Source organism: Schistocerca gregaria, chromosome 4 (assembly GCF_023897955.1).
Source record: "Schistocerca gregaria isolate iqSchGreg1 chromosome 4, iqSchGreg1.2, whole genome shotgun sequence".
Lineage (NCBI taxonomy): Eukaryota > Metazoa > Arthropoda > Insecta > Orthoptera > Acrididae > Schistocerca > Schistocerca gregaria.
The window spans coordinates 308,290,010-308,316,653 of record NC_064923.1 but is presented as its reverse complement, the minus strand read 5'-3'; the positions used below and the strand labels follow the sequence as shown (position 1 = coordinate 308,316,653).

The 26,644-nt window shown below is 49.7% G+C and overlaps 1 protein-coding gene across 2 annotated transcripts in view; it reads left to right on the top strand.

Moving 5' to 3' along the window:
• Positions 1-26,644, top strand: part of LOC126267115 (juvenile hormone acid O-methyltransferase-like) — a 94,446-nt gene that overhangs the window by 42,106 nt on the left and 25,696 nt on the right. For both annotated transcript variants that reach the window (XM_049972026.1, XM_049972027.1), the window contains exons 3-4: positions 1,927-2,059; positions 2,265-2,412. In XM_049972026.1, coding sequence (XP_049827983.1) covers positions 1,927-2,059; positions 2,265-2,412 — 281 coding nt within the window. The remainder of the gene's footprint in view (positions 1-1,926; positions 2,060-2,264; positions 2,413-26,644) is intronic.

Below are 26,644 nucleotides of genomic sequence, written 5' to 3'. Positions count from 1 at the left end.
ATAAAAACAAATAAGTAATGAGTGCCGTTTGTTGCACTGTAAAATGTAAATTACATCCGGAGATATTGTAACCTAAAGTTGACGCTTGAAACCTCCGACGTTCAGTTGCGTGTTCTAACAAACACGGGCCACGGTCGGCGAGCAGCATCTGTAGGGACATGTTTACGATGACGACCGTGTTTCTCCTGATCTTACACCTCTAGACTTCTCTCTGTGGGGTACGTTAAAGGAGAATGTGTACCGTAATGTGCCTACAACCCCAGAGGATATGTAACTACGGATTGTGGCAGCCTGCGGCGACATTACATCAAATGTACTGCGGCGTGTAAGACATTCATTACGCCAGAGATTACAATTGTGTGCAGCAAATGATGGCCACCACATTGAACATCTATTGGCCTGACATGTCGGGACACACTCTATTCCAATCCGTAATTGAAAACGGAAACCACGAGTACCTCACCCCCTCATGGTAATGTACATGTGCGTAAGTGAAAAAGACCAATAAAGAGGTGTTAGCATGTAGACGTAATTTGCTGTTCGTCTCTTCTGTACCTAAGGTCCATCACAGTTCCCTTCGGATCCCTAAGTAATTCGGTGCTCTCAGATACACACGATCGAACAGCGGAGGAGTGGTACTCAAGCGTCAGCTTTAGGTTACAATACCTCCGGATGTAATTAACATTTTACAATGCAACAAACGGCACTGATTAAGTATTTGTTTATATGTTCAGATGTGCTAACATAACCAACCGCGTTCCATTTAAAAAAACGTAGGTTTGTGTTAAAAAACATACTTCCGTGCATTTTTATGGTTTGTATTAACCAGTTACACTAGCCCCTCTCCTCACGTTCGGTCTGTGGAATCGATTCGTGAGTATTAGATGTGTTTTACCAAATATATCCAGCGGTAACGTTAGGTGACTCACCCTGTGTATATAAATATATAATCAGTTGGTCTTATGGAGAAATTCATCAACGGATTAGGAAGAGTTGGCCACCAATAAATCCTTTAGGCTTCACTGTTCACAGCATCATGATGGTCGCATGCGTGTTTGGCGACATCGCTGTGAACGCACATTGGAAGCGTGTATTCGTCATCGCCATACTGGCCTATCACCCTCGTGTTAGTATGGGGTGCCACTGTTTACACGTCTAGGTCACCTCTTGTTCGCATAGATGGCACTTTGAACAGTGGACGTTACATTTCAGATGTGTTACGACCCGTGGCTCTACCCTTCATTCGATACCTGCGAAAGTCTAAATTTCAGCAGGATAATGCACCACCTCATTTTGCTGGTCCTCTACAGGCCTTTCTGAATACAGGAAATGTTCGACTGCTGCCCTGGGCAGCTTATTCTCCAGATCTCTCACCAATTGAAAACGTCTGGTCAATGGTGGCCGAGCAACTGGCTCGTCCCAATAAGCCAGTCACTACTCTTGATGAAGTGTGGTATCGTGTTGAAGCTTTGTTTGACGCAATGCCCAGGCGTATCAAGGACATTATTACGGCCAGAGGTGGTTGTTCTGGGTACTGATTTCTCAGGCTCTATGCACCCCAATTACGTGAAAATGTAATCACATGTCAGTTCTAGTATAATACATTTGTCCAATGAATACCCGTTTATCATCTGCATTTCTTCTTGGTGTAGCAATTTTAATGGCCAATAGTGTAACCTTTAGTAGTTTCTTCAAAACGTTGGTACAGATTTTCAGTATCGATTTTTTAATAACTGAGGTCAGAAACGGGCTCTTGAGCTTGAGGAACTTGGTTCCTGCTCCTCGCACAGAATAGCCTCCCACGTTCACATCTATGAAATTATTTAACATAAATATTCTTGGATTGTTTTTGTTATTTTATTAGCTCTGGAAAATTCAATTATTTAAAAAAACATGGTCATTCAGATATGAAACTCTTCGTTGCAGACTCGCCCTTCAGAACATCGGTAAGCTTCTCTCTCCCGGAGGTGAAACAGTTCTGATCATCGTGACCGGCAGTCCCATCTATATGACTATCGAAACACTGGCAAAGTCCTCTCGCTGGAGTGCCTACATGATGGTAAGCTGCAATTTATGTTTTAGTGGGTGCAGAAGTCACGATGATTTTTAATACTTTGTTCTAACGGACTGCAGAACCATAGAACTTAACGGCTGTCTAATGCAATCAAACACACCAAAGAAAAAGTCTGACACTCCCAGCTTGAAATAGTGAACTGTGTGTTTCTGCTGGTCAGGTAGAAGAGAATAAGTTTGCTTTGTTCCAGGATTACCGTCAGTTCGAGTCACCTTACGTACATACGGAAAATCCAGTGGCCGTTCTGACGAAATACCTGCATGAAGCTGGTTTCTCCGTCAAAACATGCCTCAATGAGGACAGCATCTATTCTTCCACGGATGAGCAAAAAATTAAAAGTAAGTGAACTTCAGTTCACGGAACACATGACAAAAATACGGAATGAGACTAGCAAGAGTATATTGGAGTCGTTCATTAAAGATTCGGATGGTTCTAGTATATAAATTCATTCTTTTGAAGCAGTAAATGGTACGACAAAGTATTACCAACAAGTAACTTAATATAACAGTAGAAAGCTACACTGGAATACTTAATTTGACAAGCTAAGTGAATTGGGAAGTACGTCCGTGAATTACATTGTGTTACAAATCGTACACAAAATTATTCTATCACGTGGGGTACGAGGAATGTGAGGTCCACTCATCGCTATGAGTCATTGTATTAATGTGATGAAATGATCACTTACTCGATACTGTCTGGTACGTTAATATAATATTCTAAACGAATTCTGATCCGAGATTACTGAGCGCAAACAGAAAGTATCTTTATTTCTCGAAGACACGCTGACATTGAGGTAAACGGCTTCTTTTAAGCAGATGATGCCATCTGCTGGGAACATATCGCAAGGCTAGGAGTGTGTTTGAGTGTTTCTGGGAACACATGGTGGTCTTCCAATTAAAAGATCTGAACCCTGTCGAACATTGGTGGGTCGCGGCCTTCCTTCCCAGAATTGACAGGAATTAGGGTGTGTTCGTGTGTGTGTGTGTGTGTTCGTGTGTGTGTGTGTGTGTTCGTGTGTGTGTGTGTTCGTGTGTGTGTGTGTTCGTGTGTGTGTGTGTTCGTGTGTGTGTGTGTTCGTGTGTGTGTGTGTTCGTGTGTGTGTGTGTTCGTGTGTGTGTGTGTTCGTGTGTGTGTGTGTTCGTGTGTGTGTGTGTTCGTGTGTGTGTGTGTTCGTGTGTGTGTGTGTTCGTGTGTGTGTGTGTTCGTGTGTGTGTGTGTTCGTGTGTGTGTGTGTTCGTGTGTGTGTGTGTTCGTGTGTGTGTGTGTTCGTGTGTGTGTGTGTTCGTGTGTGTGTGTGTTCGTGTGTGTGTGTGTTCGTGTGTGTGTGTGTTCGTGTGTGTGTGTGTTCGTGTGTGTGTGTGTTCGTGTGTGTGTGTGTTCGTGTGTGTGTGTGTTCGTGTGTGTGTGTGTTCGTGTGTGTGTGTGTTCGTGTGTGTGTGTGTTCGTGTGTTCGTGTGTGTGTTCGTGTGTTCGTGTGTGTGTTCGTGTGTTCGTGTGTGTGTTCGTGTGTTCGTGTGTGTGTTCGTGTGTTCGTGTGTGTGTTCGTGTGTTCGTGTGTGTGTTCGTGTGTTCGTGTGTGTGTTCGTGTGTTCGTGTGTGTGTTCGTGTGTTCGTGTGTGTGTTCGTGTGTTCGTGTGTGTGTTCGTGTGTTTGTGTGTGTGTTCGTGTGTTTGTGTGTGTGTGTGTGTTTGTGTGTGTGTGTGTTTGTGTGTGTGTGTGTGTTTGTGTGTGTGTGTGTGTTTGTGTGTGTGTGTGTGTTTGTGTGTGTGTGTGTGTTTGTGTGTGTGTGTTTGTGTGTGTGTGTTTGTGTGTGTGTGTTTGTGTGTGTGTGTGTGTTTGTGTGTGTGTGTTTGTGTGTGTGTGTTTGTGTGTGTGTGTTTGTGTGTGTGTTTGTGTGTGTGTTTGTGTGTGTGTTTGTGTGTGTGTTTGTGTGTGTGTGTGTGTGTGTGTGTGTGTGTGTGTGTGTGTGTGTGTGTGTGTGTGTTTGTGTGTGTGTGTGTGTGTTTGTGTGTGTGTGTGTGTGTTTGTGTGTGTGTGTGTTTGTGTGTTTGTGTGTGTGTGTTTGTGTGTTTGTGTTTGTGTGTGTGTGTTTGTGTGTTTGTGTGTGTGTGTGTTTGTGTGTGTGTGTGTTTGTGTGTGTGTGTGTTTGTGTGTGTGTGTTTGTGTGTGTGTGTGTTTGTGTGTGTGTGTGTGTGTGTGTGTTTGTGTGTGTGTGTGTGTGTGTGTGTTTGTGCGTGTGTGTTTGTGTGTGTCCTTCGCAGTTAAACCCATAAAATTTAAACAAAAATCAGGACCATGTGTCCTCACAAACAAAAGCGTGCAATAAGTATGTTATGAAGTGAGACTAATTGCGCAAAATTGTAATAAAATCACGCAAATCATACGCTATATATAGATGCTCTCACGAAATGGATGCTAAACAAAATTAACTGAATCCCAATAAAATCAATACGGCTCCACGTGTTTAATAGTTTAACTGAACATAGCCTGCACCGTCCTTGGATTTTAACGCACTAATTTTCGCGAATTTTTAACATACATTAATAAATAATGTACGATGAAAGGAATCATTTACTTCGACTAGCTTCATAAACTTATATAAAACACATTAACTTCTCACCGAAAAGGGACACTGACCGTCAGTATGTCTCATCCGTTTCGCGTCGTCCCGAACACTTTCACGAGCATTCGCTCTCTAACCAAAATCGTTCCCCGTACCTACGGAAGTGGCCAGAGAAACTTCTAGTGTAGTGCTAACCTATACAAAAGGTTGGTCAAAGGCAAACAAACTTCATTTCTACCTGCTAGGTGTTTCCTACAGTTAAGTGTTCTCACAATGGCAGACTACTGGACTCCCACGGATCTACGCAATGAAATCCTTGCATACATTCAACTGATCGGACAAGAAGTGGAAAGAACAGATACATTGAAATATGGCACTTAAGTGTATCAAACATGCGTTTGGGGGCTCCGACAAGTACCAATCACCTAATGAAATGTTAAAACGAAGTGTGAATAGTATACTGTGCCCACCACAAACACACTCAGCTGCTCAGTCTGTTCGATTTTCTGCTTTCCATCTAGGGTAATAGACGACTTGCACAAACAATTGAAGTGCCAGAGGCGAACAAATGAAGCTGTGTGGTATGGCAAAATCATGAAGAGGCTCATGCAGAGTATCTGTTCCATGTATGAAGTAGGTTAGAGCTAAACCTCCTGAGTGGTGTGGATACCCTAACGTCTCTGTGCCTGGAGACGAGGACTGCCATGAGGCGTTTGCTATTAAAAGGTTGCCGAATGCATGTAAAAGATCTCTCTCTGTCTCGAAAAGAAAGTGGTGAGTGCTGTACTCTCTGTCTTCAGTTACTGGAATTATCAGATAAGTGTTAAGATTGTATGAGGTGAAGGCGGAAACGCCATGCCATAGAAGTTTAAAACGCTTTAACGCTTTACCTCTGTGATGCCACTTTCTTTCTCCCACCACCGATAAGCGCCAGAAGGGCTACTACGTATGAAGCTAAAATGCTGCATTGTTGATTTCATATTTACGCGTTCGTACGAAAATCAGTTTCGGTGATGTTTTGTTGTGGTCTTCAGTCCGAAAACTGGTTTGATGCGGCTCTCCATGCAACTCTCCCCTGTGAGAGTGTATCCACATCCGAGTAACTACTGCAACCTACATCCTTCTGAATCTGCTTACTGTATTCATTTCCTTGCCTCCCTCTAAGACTTCAAACCTCCCCCCCCCCCCCCCCCACTTCTCCCCTGCACTAAATTGCTGAGTCCTTGGGGTCTAGCCGGCCAAGGTGGCCGAGCGGTTCTAGGCGCTTCAGTCTGGAACAGCGCGACCGCTACGGTCATAGGCTCGAATCCAGCCTCGGGCATGGATGTGTGTGATGACCTTAGGTTTGTTAAGTTTAAGTAGTTCTAAGTTCTAGGGGACTGATTACCTCAGATGTTAAGTCCCATAGTGCTCAAAACCATTTGAAACTTGGAGTCTCGGAACGTGTCCTACCAAATGATCCCTTCTTCTACTTAAGTTCTGCCACAGAGTTGTTTGCTCCCCGATTCTATTAAATACCTCTTCTTTAGTTACATGATTTAATCTTCAGCATTCTTCTGCACCACTACATTTCAAATGCTTCCATTCTCTTTTTGTCTAAACTGTTTATCGTCAATATTCCACTTCCATATGTGACTACATGAAGGAATGACTTGCATGGTACTAGCGGGAGCTGTAGAGGGCAAGAAACTGTAGAGGAAGACATGGATTGGAATACATCCAGCAAATAATTGAGGACGTACATTTCTAGTGCTCTCTGAGATGGAGGTTGGCACAAGAGGATTTCCTGGGCGAGCCGCATCAAACCAATCAGAAGACTGGTGACGAAAAGAAAAGCTGCACTCTATAGAAATACTCGATGTTAACAAATTTCTCTTCTTCAGAGACGCTTTCCTTGATACTGACGGTCTACATTTCATGTACTCTCCATTTCGGCCGTCATCAGTAGCAAAAATCATCCACCGGATTAAAGATCTCTCCAAAACGCGATGTTCCGAACATGTTTTATTTTGCGAAAGTGGTAGGATGTGCTACTATGGTGTACAAAGGTTCTGCCAATGAGATTATGATATTATAATGGTGACCTTAAGTGGTGAAAATAGATGATATTTCTATTATATGAGTCGTGGATAAATTCGTGTGTCATTAAGCAAGGATTGTTTAATCAGTAAAAGATAAATTTTTAGTTTCAAAGAAGCTCATTTTATTCTAATAATGGTGAAAATTAATGAAATACTGGCATATATTCACATAATCAGTGTGGTACTGGAATCTTATATACTCTTCAAAGACTTGAGCAGTGAATTTGAGGAAAAAAGTAAGAAGGTATCGGTGGCAGTATTATTTCCCATTATGTGCAGGGAAATAAATATTTGTGTCTTCGAGTAGACTAACACGAAGGATAGCTCCAAAAATTCGGTACAGAGTGAGTTTCATATGTCGTAGTGTATGGGGTGCAAGAGCGAAAATGTTAAGATTAAAAGAAGTGATAATTACATCATAAATAGTGTCCTTCATACCACACACAAACTTTGAAATGGTACTTTCCAGACCGTGATATAGGCCTAAATATTGCAAAGATGTAACCTCCTGATGTCAAATATCGGAGTGTAATTTCTAGCTTCACTTCAGCCAAAAGTATATAGTAATGATTGTTCGACTTTTTAATGTAGTTCGAACCACACTTAAAGTACTGGAAATCAGCTTTAGTTAAGAGAAAATCTTTTTTCGGTTTTACATACTCTAAATGAATTGTGATGGCCTTTAAAGGCAAGACTGCAAATGGAGACATACGTCAATAGTAACCTTCAGTGACTATCCTTCAACATACGAGTGAAAGACAAGCATAACGCAACATACTGTAACAGCTAAGCACTGCAAGGTGGAAACACATAACCACATCCCCCAGGGGTCCACAACTCTTTTGTGTATACGTGCGTAGTGAGCACGGGACGCGGAAGTAATGCGGCCCTCCTTCCTTTCCAGACTGCATACCTTCCTTTTCCGCATCCTTCCCTATTCCCCATCTTCGCCCCTCCGCCCCACCTCGAATCTCTGCCTCTTTCCTTCCCCCCCCCCTCCCCCCTCCGGGAGTATGGATTGTGCCTACGTAAAGAGATCGATGCTCGTAAATGTAACACATTCTTCACCTTCTCTGCTTGTATGTCTTAATTCTTCCTTTGTCCTTATCTTTCCCTTACCTCTTCTCTTTACCCTTTTCTCCACTGCCGTGTTGGAGAAATGGAAAGGAAAGACGAGAGGTCTCATTTTCCCCCCCCTTTCTTCCCCCTGCGGGTTCGGGGGTAAGAATAGGCCCGCGGTATTCCTGCCTGTCGTAAGAGGCGACTAAAAGGAGTCTCCAAAGTTTCGGCCTTATGTCATGGTCCCCACTTGGGTTTCACCTGCCATTTTCAAAATTTCCGTTGTTAGTGCGTGCCATTTGGGGACTGTCTTCTGGGTTGCCTCCTCGTCTTGTGCGAAATCCCCTTCTTAGCGCCCACGACAACTGTGGACCCTTTCAACACCTAAAATCCAGCACGGTAGCCAGTCCGTTGTGGTGGGGTCGTCATGTACCCTCTTGGTGGTAGCCCCCTGACCACGCAGGGATCGCACTACAGATGCCAGAGCTGTTTCCTCCCCATGCATGCCAAGGAGTATGTGCCCATCTTGTCTGGGGCACGGGGACTCCAGGCAATGGGATATCGGCCAGGTACCCGTTGCTTTGGCTGGGTGGCGCCCTTGGGGAGAGCCCTCGTTCGGAGTAGGTGGCATCTGGGCGGATGTGGCGCAATGAAGCGCAATAAATCTCACCAAGCTGGTGGTCACACTGCCACCAGCGTCTCTAAGCGAGGCAGAATTGAATTCGATGATGCACAATATGATCCTCAGTCGTTCCCCTCGTTGGCTGCGCCATGGGAGGGACGCAGATCTAGTGCCAAGCAGGAGCCTTATGTACCACAATATCTTGTCTGCAGCAGGACTGATGGTGACTCCTTTCTTTCGACAAAGATTATGTTTTTTGTGGAACACCTGGAGGATAAGTTTGGGGAAGTGGCGGGTTTGTCTAAAATGAGGAATGGGTCCATCCTCCTCAAGACGTCCTCCCCAGCCCAGTCACGGGCGTTGCTCTTGTGTGATAAGCTGGGAGATGTCCCTGTTACCGTCACTCCCCACAGTAGCTTAAATATGGTCCAGGGGATTATTTACCATTGCGACCTCTTGTTACAGTCCGATGACGAGCTGAGAGCTGACTTGGAACGACTTGGTGTGCATTTTGTCCGTAGTGTGCACAGAGGACCCAAGACCAACAGGGTGGCGACCGGTGCCTTTATCTTGGCCTTCGAGGGTGCTGTATTGCCTGAGAAGGTCAAGGTAATGGTTTACCGTTGTGACATCAAGCCATACGTCCCTCCCCCGATGCGGTGCTTCCAGTGCTGGAAGTTTGGGCATATGTCCTCTCGTTGCCCATCCAGCGCCACATGTCGGGATTGCGGACGCCCCTCTCATTCCGATTCTCCATGTGCACCTCCACCTATCTGTGTCAACTGTGGGGAACACCACTCTCCATGCTCGCCGGACTGCCCCATTCTTCATAAGGAGCGGAAGATTATGGAATTTAAAACCCTAGACCGGCTTACTTATCACGAGGCAAAACTGAAATTTTAAAGGTTGCATCCTGTCCCTCTTCAAACTTCTTATGCTGCAGCTACGTTATCGTCGCCCTCGCGGGCGGCAGTTATCGCCTCCTCTGTGCCGCCTTCAGTTGGCCCTCGGGGCCGTATATCTCTGTCTGCCCCCCTCGTGTCTGGGGGCAAGCCTTCCTCTGTTGCCCACTTAGCAGTTGGGGACAAACCCCCTTCTGTCACTCCCCCAGCACATGCTTCGGGAGTGACATCTGCTCCAAAACCAGGGGGGCTCGATCCCCCCTCCCCCTTCTCTGCCGGCGTCGTCTCCGCCGGCGTCGTCTCTTCCGGCTCCTCTCTCGCGGAAGGGGTCCCTCGGGGCCCTCCCTTCTTTCGTTTCTTCTGCTACCCCGCCGGATGTCAGCCAGTGGCTGAAGGTTCATCCACCTGCTGGTCGTAGGGCTTCTGCGTCGTCGTCAGCCTCCGACGCTCCTTCAGAGAAACTCTCCCAGCCCTCTAAGTCAAAGGACAGACGCGAGAAGAAGGAACGGAACGTGTCCAAGGAGGACACTCTGGCAGTTTCAGTACCGCCTGCTGTCAATAGCTCTGGCTCTGGGGATGCGGTGGAGATCCTCGCCTCTGCCGCGGATCTCGCCCTCACGGAACCCTTGGGGACCTCTCCTATGGACACAGCTGACTCTTGCTCAGTGGCGGCCGTTGACTCTGCGGCGCCGTCTGCCTCTTAGTCGCCTTCACGCCCTCCCAGTCCCTTCCTGCTTCCATTCTCCAGTGGAATTGCGGCGGTTATTTCCGCCACCTGCCTGAGCTCCGGATGCTTCTGAGTGTTTCCCCTGTTCTGCGCATTGCTCTTCAGGAAACTTGGTTTCCAGCAATGTGGACCCCTGCCCTTCGCGGTTATCAGGGATACTATAAGAACCGCACTGACTGTCAACGAGCTTCAGGTGGAGTTTGCCTCTTTGTTCACCACACTGTCTGTAGCTCACCAGTACCCCTTCTGACGCCTTTAGAGGCAGTCGCTGTCAGGATTCAGCTCTCGCTTGCTATTACTGTTTGCTCTGTTTACGTTCCTCCGTATGGGCAACTCCCCCGACATGTCTTGGCTGCGCTGCTGGCTCAACTTCCGCCGCCATTGCTGCTTCTGGGTGATTTCAATGCCCACAACCCTCTATGGGGTGGGACTGTCTCCGATGACCGCGGTCGCGCTGTGGAGCATGTGTTGGCTCAGCTCGACCTTAGCCTCTTGAACACCGGTGCTCCCACGCATTTCAGTGTGGCCCATGGCTCGTTCTCGGCCATCGATCTCTCTCTTTGCAGCCCCGGACTAGTCCCATCCCATCACTGGAGAGTGCATCCTGATCTGTGTGGTAGTGACCATTTTCCCATCTATTTGTCACTGCCCCAGTGTCATTCTTCTGGGAGCCTGCCCCGCTGGGCTCTCAACAGGGCTGACTGGCTGGCTTTTACGTCCGCTGCCACCATTGCTTCTCTCCCACAGGGTGACATTAACGAGGTGGTCCGTGTCTTGACCTCGTCAATTATTTCTGCGGCCGAGACTGCCATCCCTCGCTCTTCAGGACTCCCTCGGAGGAAGTCTGTCCCCTGGTGGTCGCCGGAGATTGCTGAGGCTATTCGCGACCGTAGGCGGGCTCTCCAGCGTCATAAGCGGCACCCGTCTCTGGAGACCCTCATCGCCTTTAAAAAGCTCCGTGCCTTGGCCCGTCGTCTTATTGCACGGTGTAAGCAGGAATGCTGGGAGAGGTACATTTCATCCTTGGGCTCCCGTGTCTCCCCGTCGCTCGTGTGGTCCCGCATCCGGTGGATTTAGGGATACCAGACCCCTATGGGTGTCCCTGGAATCTCCCTGGACGGCGCTGTCTGCACAGACGCTGCCACCATTGCTGACCACCTTGCCACGCACTTTGCTACGAGCTCTGCGACTGCAACTTACCCTCCTGCCTTTCGCTCTCTATAGGAGCGCGCCGAGCGGACGCCGTTATCGTTCCACACACGTCGTTCTGAAAAATACAATGCTCCTTTCAGCGAGAGGGAATTCCTCGCTGCCCTCGCCAATTGCCCTGATACAGCGCCAGGACCGGACTGCATCCACGCGCAGATGCTGAAGCATCTCTCCAGGGACTGCCAGAGACACATCCTCACCATCTTTAACCGCATTTGGAGCGAGGGCGTGTTCCCGTCGCTATGGCGAGAGGTTGTTATCGTTCCCATCTTGAAGCCCGGTGCGGACCCTCTGGCGGTGGACGGCTATCGTCCCATTACACTAACCAACGTTTTGTGCAAATTGCTCGAATGTATGGTGGGGCGGCGTTTGTGTTGGGTCCTTGAGTCGCGCGGTCTCCTCGCTCCATCCCAGGGTGGCTTCCGTCAGGGCCGGTCTGCTGCGGACAATTTGGTGCGGCTGGAATCTGCTATCCGTACGGCCTTTTCCCGCCGTCAGCATCTCGTTGCTGTATTTTTTGATCTGCGGAAGGCATATGACACAACATGGAGGCATCACATCCTTGCTACGTTGCGTGAGTGGGGTCTTCGTGGTCAGCTCCCAGCTTTTCTTCAAAACTTTTTATTGCGCCGCTCTTTCCGGGTGCAAGTCGGTGCCAGCCTCTAGTTCATCTTATATACAGGAAAATGGGGTCCCGCAGGGCTCGGTGTTGAGCGTTTCCTTATTTCTAGTGGCCATTAATGGTCTGGCTGCAGCCGTGGGGTCGTCGGTGTCACACTAGATCGCGTGTTCGACTTCTGCATCTCATTCAGCTCAATGACTACAGGAGTCGCCGAACGCAGGCTGCAAGCAGCCATTCGCAAGGCGGCATCATGGGCTCTTACTCATCGGATTTCAGTTCTCTGCGGCCAAGACTCGAGTTACGCACTTCGGCAGGCGTTGGACGGTCCACCCTCATCCCTAACTTTACCTCGATGGTCACCTACTTGAAGTGGTGGACACTAGCAGCTTCTTAGGACTCGTCTTTGATGCCCGGCTCACATGGGTTCCTCATATTACTCAGCTGAAGCAAAAGTGCTGGCAGCACCTCAACGCCCTCCGCTGCCTGAGCCATGCGTCTTGGGGGCAGATCGCAGCACGCTGTTGCGATTGTACAGAGCCATTGTGCAGTCCAGGCTTGATTATGGGAGCCTGGCCTATGGGTCTGCATCACCCTCAGTGTTGACGTTGTTGGACCCCATACACCACTGTGGGGTTCGGCTTGCAACTGGCGCTTTCCGTACGAGCCCCGTGGATAGTCTGCTGGTGGAGGCCGGGGTTCCCCCGCTGCGGATTCGCCGCCACCGACTGCTCGCCGACTATGCTGTCCACGTGCATTGCTCACCGGGCCATCCCATTCATCGCCTGCTTTTCCCTGCCAGGGTTCTCCCTCCGCCCGACCGGCGTCCTAGGTCTGGGCTTTCCATTGCTGTCCGCGTCCAGTCCCTGCTGTCTGAACTGGGGTCGTTCCCTCTTCTGCCGCCCCTTCCGGGTCTGTGCACCCACGCCTCCCTGGTGTATGACCCGTCCGTCCGTCCACCTGGACTTGGCACGGGAACCCAAGGACTCGGTTCCGCATGTGTCCCTCCGTCACCGTTTTCTTGCGCTCGTCGCCTCATTTTCAGGCTGTGAGCCTGTCTACACTGATGGTTCCCTGGTGGATGGTCGTCCTGCCTACGCTTTTGCTCACACTGCCCATGTTGAACAGCGCTCCTTGCTGGCTGGCTACAGTATTTTTACTGCAGAGCTGGTGGCCATATTGCGCGCTCTTGAGCATATGCGTTCCTGCTCAGGTACGTCCATAGTCATCTGCAGTGACTCCCTGAGCAGCCTCCAGGCTATCGACCGCTGCTATACCTCTTCTCCTCTGGTATCCTTTATTCAGGAGTCTGTTTTTGCCATTACCCGCTCTGGTCGTTCGGTGGTCTTTGTTTGGACGCCAGGTCACGTTGGCATCCCGGGGAATGAACATGTCGACAGGCTGGCCAAAGGGGCGGTCGACGCCCCCACTTTCGCGATCGGCCTCCCGGCTCGTGATTTGCAGCTGGCGTTGCGCCGTAAGGTGCTTCAGATGTGGCGTGACGAGTGGCGTAGCCTGACTTCTCCGAATAAACTGCGGGCTGTTAAAGAGACGACCGATGTGTGGCAGTCCTCCCTGCGGTCTTCTCGCAGAGACTCTGTCATCCTGTGTCGGTTCCGCATCGGCCATACCTACCTGACGCACGAACATCTTTTGCGTCAGGAGGACCCCCCCCCCCCCTCCTTTGTAGGTGTGGGTCCCGGTTGACGGTCGCCCATATTTTGTTGGAGTGTCAATGCCTGCACATCCTCTGGCAGACTTTTAATCTCCCAGGCACGTTGCCTTTGGTTTTATGCGACGATGCCTCCATGGCTGACGACGTTTTAAATTTTATCCGTGGTAGTCGTTTTTATGGTTCCATTTAGGGGGACCTGTCCCTTTCCCTTTCTGTGTATCTTGTCCTCGAGTGTCTCATTGGTCGCAGATTTTAATGTGTGTATTCAGATGGTTGACTCTTTCCCAATTTTTGTTCCCATGGTCAGTCAACCTGTCTCCAACCCTCTTCTTTTCTTCCGTTTCTTTCTGTCCAGTGTTCGTCTGTACTCTTCTTGTCTCTAGTGTTCACTGCCACATTGGTGTTCTTTCAATGACTGGGGGAGGGGCGTCTCCTCCCCCCTTGGGGTTTTACCTGTTCCATAAATTTTGTTTCGCCGGTTTTTGGAATGGGGGACTGATGACCTTAGCTGTTTAGTCCCCCTTAAACATCCAAACAACAACAACCCCCCTTTCTCTGTTTCCCCCCTTTCTCTGTTTCCCCCCTTTCTCTGTTTCCCCCCTTTCTCTGTTTCCCCCCTTTCTCTGTTTCCCCCCTTTCTCTGTTTCCCCCCTTTCTCTGTTTCCCCCCTTTCTCTGTTTCCCCCCTTTCTCTGTTTCCCCCCTTTCTCTGTTTCCCCCCTTTCTCTGTTTCCCCCTTTCTCTGTTTCCCCCCTTTCTCTGTTTCCCCCCTTTCTCTGTTTCCCCCCCTTTCTCTGTTTCCCCCCCTTTCTCTGTTTCCCCCCCTTTCTCTGTTTCCCCCCCTTTCTCTGTTTCCCCCCCTTTCTCTGTTTCCCCCCCCTTTCTCTGTTTCCCCCCCCTTTCTCTGTTTCCCCCCCTTTCTCTGTTTCCCCCCCTTTCTCTGTTTCCCCCCCCTTTCTCTGTTTCCCCCCCTTTCTCTGTTTCCCCCCCCTTTCTCTGTTTCCCCCCCTTTCTCTGTTTCCCCCCCTTTCTCTGTTTCCCCCCCTTTCTCTGTTTCCCCCCCTTTCTCTGTTTCCCCCCTTTCTCTGTTTCCCCCCCTTTCTCTGTTTCCCCCCCTTTCTCTGTTTCCCCCCTTTCTCTGTTTCCCCCCCTTTCTCTGTTCCCCCCCCTTTCTCTGTTTCCCCCCCTTTCTCTGTTTCCCCCCCTTTCTCTGTTTCCCCCCCTTTCTCTGTTTCCCCCCCTTTCTCTGTTTCCCCCCCTTTCTCTGTTTCCCCCCCCTTTCTCTGTTTCCCCCCCCTTTCTCTGTTTCCCCCCCCTTTCTCTGTTTCCCCCCCCCTTTCTCTGTTTCCCCCCCCCTTTCTCTGTTTCCCCCCCCTTTCTCTGTTTCCCCCCCCTTTCTCTGTTTCCCCCCCCCTTTCTCTGTTTCCCCCCCCCCTTTCTCTGTTTCCCCCCCCCTTTCTCTGTTTCCCCCCCCCTTTCTCTGTTTCCCCCCCCCTTTCTCTGTTTCCCCCCCCTTTCTCTGTTTCCCCCCCCCTTTCTCTGTTTCCCCCCCCTTTCTCTGTTTCCCCCCCCCTTTCTCTGTTTCCCCCCCCTTTCTCTGTTTCCCCCCCCTTTCTCTGTTTCCCCCCCCCTTTCTCTGTTTCCCCCCCCCTTTCTCTGTTTCCCCCCCCTTTCTCTGTTTCCCCCCCCTTTCTCTGTTTCCCCCCCCTTTCTCTGTTTCCCCCCTTTCTCTGTTTCCCCCCTTTCTCTGTTTCCCCCCCTTTCTCTGTTTCCCCCCCTTTCTCTGTTTCCCCCCCTTTCTCTGTTTCCCCCCCTTTCTCTGTTTCCCCCCCTTTCTCTGTTTCCCCCCTTTCTCTGTTTCCCCCCCTTTCTCTGTTTCCCCCCCCTTTCTCTGTTTCCCCCCCTTTCTCTGTTTCCCCCCCTTTCTCTGTTTCCCCCCCTTTCTCTGTTTCCCCCCCTTTCTCTGTTTCCCCCCCTTTCTCTGTTTCCCCCCCTTTCTCTGTTTCCCCCCCTTTCTCTGTTTCCCCCCCTTTCTCTGTTTCCCCCCCTTTCTCTGTTTCCCCCCCTTTCTCTGTTTCCCCCCCTTTCTCTGTTTCCCCCCCTTTCTCTGTTTCCCCCCCCTTTCTCTGTTTCCCCCCCCTTTCTCTGTTTCCCCCCCTTTCTCTGTTTCCCCCCCCTTTCTCTGTTTCCCCCCCCTTTCTCTGTTTCCCCCCCTTTCTCTGTTCCCCCCCTTTCTCTGTTTCCCCCCCTTTCTCTGTTTCCCCCCCTTTCTCTGTTTCCCCCCCCTTTCTCTGTTTCCCCCCCTTTCTCTGTTTCCCCCCCTTTCTCTGTTTCCCCCCCTTTCTCTGTTTCCCCCCCTTTCTCTGTTTCCCCCCCTTTCTCTGTTTCCCCCCCTTTCTCTGTTTCCCCCCCTTTCTCTGTTTCCCCCCTTTCTCTGTTTCCCCCCCTTTCTCTGTTTCCCCCCTTTCTCTGTTTCCCCCCCTTTCTCTGTTTCCCCCCCTTTCTCTGTTTCCCCCCCTTTCTCTGTTTCCCCCCTTTCTCTGTTTCCCCCCCTTTCTCTGTTTCCCCCCCTTTCTCTGTTTCCCCCCCTTTCTCTGTTTCCCCCCCTTTCTCTGTTTCCCCCCCTTTCTCTGTTTCCCCCCCTTTCTCTGTTTCCCCCCCCTTTCTCTGTTTCCCCCCCTTTCTCTGTTTCCCCCCCTTTCTCTGTTTCCCCCCCTTTCTCTGTTTCCCCCCCTTTCTCTGTTTCCCCCCCTTTCTCTGTTTCCCCCCCTTTCTCTGTTTCCCCCCCTTTCTCTGTTTCCCCCCCTTTCTCTGTTTCCCCCCCTTTCTCTGTTTCCCCCCCTTTCTCTGTTTCCCCCCCTTTCTCTGTTTCCCCCCCTTTCTCTGTTTCCCCCCCCTTTCTCTGTTTCCCCCCCTTTCTCTGTTTCCCCCCCTTTCTCTGTTTCCCCCCCTTTCTCTGTTTCCCCCCTTTCTCTGTTTCCCCCCCTTTCTCTGTTTCCCCCCCTTTCTCTGTTTCCCCCCTTTCTCTGTTTCCCCCCCTTTCTCTGTTTCCCCCCCTTTCTCTGTTTCCCCCCCTTTCTCTGTTTCCCCCCCTTTCTCTGTTTCCCCCCCTTTCTCTGTTTCCCCCCCCTTTCTCTGTTTCCCCCCCCTTTCTCTGTTTCCCCCCCCCTTTCTCTGTTTCCCCCCCCCCTTTCTCTGTTTCCCCCCCCCTTTCTCTGTTTCCCCCCCCTTTCTCTGTTTCCCCCCCTTTCTCTGTTTCCCCCCCCCTTTCTCTGTTTCCCCCCCCCTTCTCTGTTTCCCCCCCCTTTCTCTGTTTCCCCCCCCCTTTCTCTGTTTCCCCCCCTTTCTCTGTTTCCCCCCCTTTCTCTGTTTCCCCCCCTTTCTCTGTTTCCCCCCCCTTTCTCTGTTTCCCCCCCCCTTTCTCTGTTTCCCCCCCTCTCCCTTTCTCTGTTTCCCCCCCCTTTCTCTGTTTCCCCCCCCTTTCTCTGTTTCCCCCCCCCTTTCTCTGTTTCCCCCCCCCTTTCTCTGTTTCCCCCCCCCTTTCTCTGTTTCCCCCCCCCTTTCTCTGTTTCCCCCCCCCTTTCTCTGTTTCCCCCCCCCTTTCTCTGTTTCCCCCCCCTTTCTCTGTTTCCCCCCCCTTTCTCTGTTCCCCCCCCCTTTCTCTGTTTCCCCCCCCTTTCTCTGTTTCCCCCCCCTTTCTCTGTTTCCCCCCCCTTTCTCTGTTTCCCCCCCCCTTTTCTCTGTTCCCCCCTTTCTGTTTCCCCCCCCCTTTCTCTGTTTCCCCCCCCCTTTCTCTGTTTCCCCCCCCTTTCTCTGTTTCCCCCCCCTTTCTCTGTTTCCCCCCCCTTTCTCTGTTTCCCCCCCCTCCTTTCTCTGTTTCCCCCCCCTCCTTTCTCTGTTTCCCCCCCCTCCTTTCTCTGTTTCCCCCCCTCCTTTCTCTGTTTCCCCCCCCTCCTTTCTCTGTTTCCCCCCCTCCTTTCTCTGTTTCCCCCCCCTCCTTTCTCTGTTTCCCCCCCTCCTTTCTCTGTTTCCCCCCCCTCCTTTCTCTGTTTCCCCCCCCTCCTTTCTCTGTTTCCCCCCCCTCCTTTCTCTGTTTCCCCCCCTCCTTTCTCTGTTTCCCCCCCCTCCTTTCTCTGTTTCCCCCCCCTCCTTTCTCTGTTTCCCCCCCCTCCTTTCTCTGTTTCCCCCCCCCTCCTTTCTCTGTTTTCCCCCCCCTCCTTTCTCTGTTTCCCCCCCCCTCCTTTCTCTGTTTCCCCCCCTCCTTTCTCTGTTTCCCCCCCCTCCTTTCTCTGTTTCCCCCCCTCCTTTCTCTGTTTCCCCCCCTCCTTTCTCTGTTTCCCCCCCCTCCTTTCTCTGTTTCCCCCCCCTCCTTTCTCTGTTTTCCCCCCCTCCTTTCTCTGTTTCCCCCCCCTCCTTTCTCTGTTTCCCCCCCCTCCTTTCTCTGTTTCCCCCCCCTCCTTTCTCTGTTTCCCCCCCCTCCTTTCTCTGTTCCCCCCCCTCCTTTCTCTGTTTCCCCCCCCTCCTTTCTCTGTTTTCCCCCCCCTCCTTTCTCTGTTTTCCCCCCCCTCCTTTCTCTGTTTTCCCCCCCTCCCCCTTTCTCTGTTTCCCCCCCCTCCTTTCTCTGTTTCCCCCCCCTCCTTTCTCTGTTTCCCCCCCCTCCTTTCTCTGTTTCCCCCCCCTCCTTTCTCTGTTTCCCCCCCCTCCTTTCTCTGTTTCCCCCCCCCCTTTCTCTGTTTCCCTCCCCCCCTTTCTCTGTTTCCCTCCCCCCCTTTCTCTGTTTCCCTCCCCCCCTTTCTCTGTTTCCCTCCCCCCCTTTCTCTGTTTCCCTCCCCCCCTTGTGCGTGTCTGAAGGCCGACCCACGCATTTTCGTGCGTAGCAGGTGACGGAGTAACAGGTAATTCCCCACCCCAGGTAGACATGTAGGACACGTACATACACCGTGGTAACGGCCAGGCCCAGGGAGGGGTGCTTACCCGAGCTGATACCTTCCGAAATTGCCGATTGGTCCCTCCTTCCGTTTGTCGGGAGGTGTGACCTGAGGTGTGAACAATCACCTAAGGCGAGAGTGCCCTCAGAGAGGGCCCCCACAAGGGAGGAGCGCGCCATCAGAGATGCTGGTAATCATGCGGGATTCTTCCGCAATGGTTTCCTCATCTTTCACTTTGACTGCTCGCAAGCGTAAGTTCACTGAGTCTCAGCCACAGACAGTTCCTCCATCGTTGATACAGTTCCTTGTGGTTTCTCGGTCTGATGATGGTCATGACTTCTCCACGGTCAACCCTTTCATTATTCAGAAAGGTGTCGACGCAATTGCAGGTCCTGTAAAGTCTTGTTCCAGATTACGAAATGGCACCTTCTTCTTAGAAACATTTAGTGCCTTTCAGACACAGAAATTACTGTGTACTTCACTGCTCCACACCTTCCCTGTCCAGGTGGAAGCACATCGCACTTTAAATTCATCGTGTGGGGTCGTTTATACACGCTCCCTCGACGGATTGTCTGACGAGGAAATTCAACACTACCTGTCAGACCAGGGCATAACGGCTGTTCATAGTCATGAAAAAGGGCTGACACGAACATCGTTCCAACCCGTACTGTCTTCTTGACATTTGATAGTTCAACTCCCATCGAAAATAAAAGCGGGCTATGAGAATTTCCGTTCGCCCCAATGTCCCAAACCCTACGCGTTGCTATCGGTGTCAGCGGTTCAATCACACCAGCGAGTCCTGTTCCAACCTGGCCAAATGTGTTACGTGTGGCAAGGATGCCCATGAGGGTGGTTGTCCACCTCCATCCCCATGTTGCATCAACTGTATGGGTGACGTCGCTGCTTCCTCTCGAGATTACCCCATTTTTAAAGATGAAAAGCTCATCAGGAAATCAGTGAAGCAAAATTATTCGCCAGTCGAAAGCCCACTGTGCTTCAGACAGGAAAGTACAGAACTGTCCTTGCCTCTCCTCGGCCAACAAAGGAGGCGGCCACGCAGACTTGTGATTTCACTTTCAGTGACACAGTCGTCAGATTGGCCAGCGCAAAGATCGCCCGTTCAACCTCCCAACTTTCGCCTGCTCACTCTAAGGCTCACCCTTCATCGGGTTTTGCTAAATCTCGATCCCAAAAGTCAGACACCTGGACTTCCAAAAAAGAGCATACTCGTGAAGAACTTTTATGTACCCCAACTTCACAACAATCGGTTCCTCTTTCATCTAAACATCATGGTTCCAAGAAGGCTAATAAGAAACCCAGTTCTCCTTCTCCACCACGGCGTGCCTCATCTACAGCACCACCTGGCGGTAGCTGCCTTCGGCAGTCTTCTGTGTCGCCGAGGCGCACTGCTGGTGGCCGATCAAATGGGCGATCGCTGGTGGCAGGAGCTGCTCCTGAACAACGTATGGATCAGGATCTTTTGCCTTGGGCTGAGTGCCATTCCACGCTTCCAGCTCTGAGCAGTCGTTGACGGCAACCTTGGTCAGATACTTCCATTTTCTGTCCACCCTATGTCCATTATCCATTGGAATATCTGCGGCATTCGAGCCAATCAGGATGAATTGACGATCCTCTTACGTTCCTACTCGCCGGTCATCTTCTGTCTTCAGGAAACAAAGCTGCGTCCCCACGACCGCTTTTTCTTCCCCCATTTTCAGTCAGTCCGATTTGATCTCCCCTCTGTTGAAGGCACTCCAGCACATGGAGGACTCATGATTCTTCTCCATAATACTCTCCATTATCACCCAATCCCCTTAAACACTTCCTTCTAAGAAGTCTGTCTTTGTATTGTATACATTCCATCGTCCACATCAATGGCATGAGCTGATCTCAGTCATCTTCTTGGTCAGCTTCCACCCCCCTATTAGCTGGTTGGGACTTCAGTACCCACCACCTGCTTTGGGGATCTCCACATCCATGTCCACGTGGATCACTACTGCTAGTCGTCTTCCACCAAGCGGATCTAGTTTGCCTCAACACTGGGTACCCTACATTTTTGTCTGCCTCCACGACGAATTTCTCTCATTTGGACCTTTCGGTCAGTACTGTTCCGCTAGCTCGGCGCTTCGAATGGTTCGCCCTTGCTAATACACACTCGAGTGACCACTTTCCACGTGTCCTTAGATTGCAGCCACAACTGCTATATATGCGCCCGAGACGCTTGAAGTTTGCCCAAGCCGATTGGACACTTTCTTCGTCTCTAGCGGCACTCGACGATCGTCATTTTCCTAGCGTCGACGATGAGGTCACTCATATTACAGACGTTATTCTTACAGTTGTGGAACGTTCAATACCTCGCACCTCCGAATTGCCTCGGTGCCCCCAACTTTCTTGGTGGAACGAGGCGTGCCGTGACGCAATACGTGAGCGGCGACGTGCTCTTCGCGTTTTCCGCCACCATCCTACTTTGACCAACTGTATCCGCTACAAGCAGTCCCGTGCGCGATGCCGTCGCGTCATCCGCGATAGCAAGAAAGCAAGCTGGAAATTTTTTACTAGCTCATTTAACGCCTTCATTCCCTCCTCGGAAGTTTGGAGTCTGATTCGACGGTTATCTGGCGCGCCTAGTTTCTTCCCGGTCTCTGGGCTCATTGTCGCGCATGATACGTTAATGGACCCCGTCGCAATTTCTAACTCATTGGGTCAACACTTTGCTGAGATTTTGAGCTCTTCAAATTACCCCCCCCCCCTCCCCCCCCCCCCCCCCGGTGTTTCTCCCGAAGAAACGTGCAGCGTAAGTGCAACCTCTAGCTTTCTCCTCTCAAAATCGCGAATGCTACAATACTGTTTTCTCCATGCGGGAACTCCAACATGCACTCTCTGCTTCTCGCTCCTCGGCCCCAGGACCGGATGGTATCCACATACAAATGTTGCTGCATTTATCAACCCATAGTCTGCCTTACCTTCTTACAGTACTTTTCACAGACGATGGCGGGAAGCTATCGTCGTTCCTGTTCCGAAACCTGGAAAGGACAAACATCTCCCCTCTAGCTATCGCCCCATTTCTCTCACGACTAGAATATGTAAGGTTTTGGAGCACGTGGTGAATTGCCGTTTAGCTTGGTGGCTGGAGGCCAGCAGTCATTTAACACCTGGCCAATGCGGTTTCCGAAAGCATCGTTCTGCAGTTAACCATCTTGTTGCTCTCTCCATTTATATCATGAACAATTTTCTCCGGAAACGCCAAAAAGTAGCAATATTTTTTGATATGGAGAGAGCATACGAAACCTGTTGGAGGACAGGCATCCTCCGCACAGTGTTCTGTTGGGGCTTTCGAGGTCGGCTGCCACTATTTCTTAGCGAATGTATGGCAGAGCGCACATTTAGAGTGCGGGTGAACACTACTCTCTCCCGTTCTTTCTCGCAAGATAACGGGGTGCCGCCAGGGCTCCGTGCTAAGTGTTGTACTGTTTGCCATTGCCATAAATCCAATTATGGACTGTCTCCTTACTGATGTCTCAGGCTCCCTGTTTGTGGACGATTTTACGATCTACTACAGCTTTCAACGGACCAGCCTTCTTGAACGACGTCTTCAAGGCTGTCTCGATCGCCTCCAATCTTGGAGCCTCGAAACAGGCTTCCGCTTTTCTCCCAGTACGACCGTTTGTGTTAATTCTTTGCGGCGTACGGAGTTTCTTCCACCCTCCTTATATCTAGGACCTGTCAACCTTCCGTTTTCGGACGTCGCTAAATTCTTGGAATTTAAGTTTGACAGAAAACTTTGCTGGTCCTACCACGTTTCCTAGCTTTCGGCTCGCTGTTTGTGATCCCTCAACACCCTCCGTGTCCTGAATGGTACCTCCTGGGGAGCGGACCGAATGGTCCATCTCCGCTTCTATCGCGCCTTAGTGCGCTCGAAATTGGACTATGGAAGCATAGTTTACTCCTCCGCTCGACCGTCTATTCTTTAGCGTCTCGACTCTATCCACCACCGTGGATTACGTTTGGTGTCCGGAGCTTTTTACACCAGCCCTGTGGAAAGCCTTTATGCTGTGACGGCTGAACGTCCGCTGTCCAATCGGCGAGCAGCCCTTCTGAGTCGTTATGCTAGCCATCTGTCTTCCATGCCTGCTAATCCGGCCCATGACATTTTTTTCGAAGCCTCTTTGGATGTAGGGTACGCAGGCTGTCCTTCATCCCTACTACCACCGGGAGTCCGCTTCCGTCAACTGCTCCATTTTCTTCCTACGGTACAGCACCGTCTTGGCCCCGTCCCCGGATCTGCCTGCTCCGTGACCTTTGTCAATTTCCCCAAGGATGGCACCCCTTCACTTATTTATCGTCGGGCATGCACTGCTCCGGGCACAAATGAAGGAAGCCACATTTGTTTACGCTGATGGCTCTTTAGGTGTAGGAAGTGCCTGTATTGTTGGCGACACCCCAAATCGATTTCGGCTTCCCGACCAGTGTTCGGTTTATACTGCGGAGCTTCACGCTGTTCTCCAGGCTGTCCAATACATCCGCCGCCATCAGCGGATACAATATGTTATCTGTTAACATTACCTCAGCTCTCTCCTCAGTCTCCAAGCTCTCTACCCCGTCCACCCTCTGGTCCACCGGATTCAGGACTGCCTGCACTTGCTCCACTTGGGGGGGGGGGGGCGGCGTTCCTCTGTCTCCCAGGACACGTTGGTAACTGTGGAAATGAGGCGGCCGATATAGCGGCCAAGGCTGCAGTCTCTCTTCTTCGGCCAGCTATTCGATCGATTCCCTTCGTCGATCTACGGAGTGTTTTATGTCGTCGTGTTGTTCTTTTATGGCACGCACATTGGTCGACACTTCCCATAATAAACTGCGGGACGAGAAAGCTCTTCCCTGTGCTTGGACCTCTTCCTCCCGAACGCGTCGTCGGGAGGAGGTAATTTTAACTAGACTCCGGATAGGGCACTGTCTTTTAGCCATAGACATTTTTTAAGCGCCGATCTTCCCCCACTCTGTCCCCACTGGTCTCAGCTGTGGACGGTAAGACACCTTTTAATTGAGTGCCCCTATTTTACTCCGTTACGCGCCCGTCTACAGCTGTCCCCTGATATATTGTCGATTTTAGCAGATGACACGCGCTCGGCCGATCGCGTTCTCGATTTTATTAGTGCCAGTGAGATGACGTCAGTCCTCAGAAGCTCTTTTTGGGGACAACCAACCCCTTTCTGTAGTAGATTTTTAAGCTTTCCTTCTGCTTTTAGTTTCTCCAATTTTTTGAGTTTCGTTCCCATTGCTGCTGGTTTCCATTTTCGTTTTTTACCGTTTCCTAAGTCACAGACCGGGCGCTAATGACCATAGCAGTTTTGCGCCCCAAAACCAAAACAAAAAAACATACACCAGATTTTCAAACCACTTCGTGTAACAAAATCACCACCCTACTGATATAAAACCCCAGTAAACAGTAATAATAATAATAAAAATAATAAAAATAATAAAAATAATAAAAATAAAGTTGACAGCAAATCTCCAGTTACCACAAGAAATATACACTACAGAAACTTACCATACGCCCTAATTCCCACTTCAACAAATTATTTTTATGGTGTTATAATTTAGACACTAAATTCTATTAAAGATTTTTGCCTACTTCTGGTTTCCCATGAACCTGCGTTTTCAGTCCATAGTTTCTAACTACATACTGATTATCACATTGTTTCTTTTACTAAACGTATCAGTTTTTCACACTCAATGTTTCGTAGCAGCACGTAGTGGCGTACTGATTTTTTGAGCTTGTCCGTCTTCGGCCGACGTCTGTCGCCGGCAAAATCCGCCGATATCTGTGCCATTGTGACCGCAGCCTTAGATAGAACGGCTCAGGCTGGTGTGCCGGCTTCTACTCAGCATCAAAAGGGACACCAAACTTCTTACAAAAAAGAAGTCAGAGGTTATCCTTGTATCGTGCTGAATGTTGATCGAAGACTATTTCAATGAAATATTTTCTCTTTTAGCGTTTCATGATAACCCCCTTACAGTGTGGGAAAACAAAAAGTACATTCGGCGATAACGTTGGATATTCATTTAAGTTAATAAAATAGACGTAAAAAAAAAAAAAAATTTCACTACAAAAAATTTCACTACTCTGAATGGAACTAAAAAAAGAAACGATTGTTAAACAAAAAAATGTCTAGCCATCAATAAATCCCTAAAAGAAAAGTATTCACAGCTGCAAAGACGGACAACTGTCTACTGTATAATTGAATGACAATGAATGGTTGTGCCGGACCGACACGCGAACCAGATTTCCCGCTTATCGCAGGTGGTCGCGCCTACCATTAGGCTATCAGAGAACATTTGACAGCCAGATCCAAACTTCAACCATGTGTGAACAGCCTGCACTCCTACATCCATTATGTATATTCCCGTACTGTCCGAAGCCACAATGGAGCGTAATTCTGATCAACACAGGCACTGCAATAGCGTACTAAATCTCTAGTGCCGTGATAAATTTCAACACTTAACAAACTCCGGAAACTCCAGACTGACGAGCCACGAATTTTTGCTGAAGATGTCTGTGTAATATTTGGTTGTTCGATCCTGTTCCTCGCGATTACGCTCAGTTAAGCGACTAGATAAAAGACGTGGTCTTCACATTCTTAATCTATTCCTTATTCTCTGGATTTTACAATACCTTTTCTAACTTGACCTAATGTCACAGCTGCAATAACCAATCTGTTGAGTCTTGCGTCTTAACTGTGCGTAAACATAATTGTAAATCTTTTTACGTCTTCGTTTCAGCCATGTCTGAGGAATAAAGCGTACAGTGTCTAGCTTCTCAGCGAAAACCTCAATATACCTAAACCGAGGAATCAAGCAGTGTATCGCTCCCTCCTACGTATATCTCGCGAAGACACCATGAGGATAAAATCAGAGAGATTACAGCCCACACAGAGGCATACCGACAGTCTTTTTTTCCGCGCACATCACGAGACTGGAATAGAAGGGAACCGATAGCGGTACACAAGGTAGCCTCCACTTGCGGAGTATAGATGTAGATGTATTCAAGATTAGATTAAAGGAGAAATATGTCGATAGGGCCCACTTTGACACATCAAGGGATTGTCAATTAGGCAGTGAGAGGAAGTGTGGGGATAAAACAAATTGTGGAAGGAGACAGACTTGACTGGAGCAAGCAGGTTAAAGTTTACTGACTGATACAGTGAAGCACACATAAGACGCCGAGTCATCTTCGTAAATGACATTGAGTTTTCGCATACTAGGGTGTGTCAGCTTTATCACGACCTGACAGTTTGAAACGGGCCTCGTCTTAGTTCAAATGGCTCTGAGCACTATGGGACATCTGAAATTATCAGTCCCCTAGAACTTAGAACTACTTAAATGTAACTAATCTAAGGACAGAACACACATCCATGCCCGAGGCAGGATTCGAACCTGCGAGCGTAACTGTGGCGCGTTTCCAGGCTAAAGCGCCTAGAACCACTCGACCACACCGGCCGGCGCCTCGGCTTGCGTCTCCTTTTGGTTCGCTTTTGGAGTCGTGCTTTATCCAGATATGTGTGGCATTCGGATGTTACAGTAGCCTGTTGTTGTAGTGTATGGGCATACTGCTGTCAAGGTTTTGGTCGACCACCTGCGACCACCGCAAGGTTAGATGGTCGTATTGTGCACCAGTCACTCCGTAACACTTCCATACCTGCGACCGCCATCGGAACACAAGTTAAGGATTCCCTGCAAAATTCTGTGTCATCCCAAACCGTTGCTCTTAGACTAACAGCTCCTGGATGGGAGTTACCGTCCTATGTATAGCCTACCTGTTTGGAGTGCTGCCATTACAGAGAAGCCTGGACTGTTGATGAATGATATCGAACTGGGTTAAGTGATTAGACGCGGCTCCCCAATACAATGGAAGGTTGTCATCGGCAAGTATGGTAGAAACGTGCGCAGAAATCAAATGACGGCTAGCGTAGTGACTGAAGGAACTCTGATGACACATCATCACAGATGTGGTGTGCCTTCACGTGTTACTTCTCGTGCTACAACTGTGGCGTAATTTTTCAACCGGACGATGCTTCTCTACATAAACAAGTCTCTATTGTCTGCATAGTGTTGACGTAATACTGTGGCTGGCAAAATACCCAGATCTCTAGACAACAGAACATTTACAATTTACATAAACGATCTGGTTG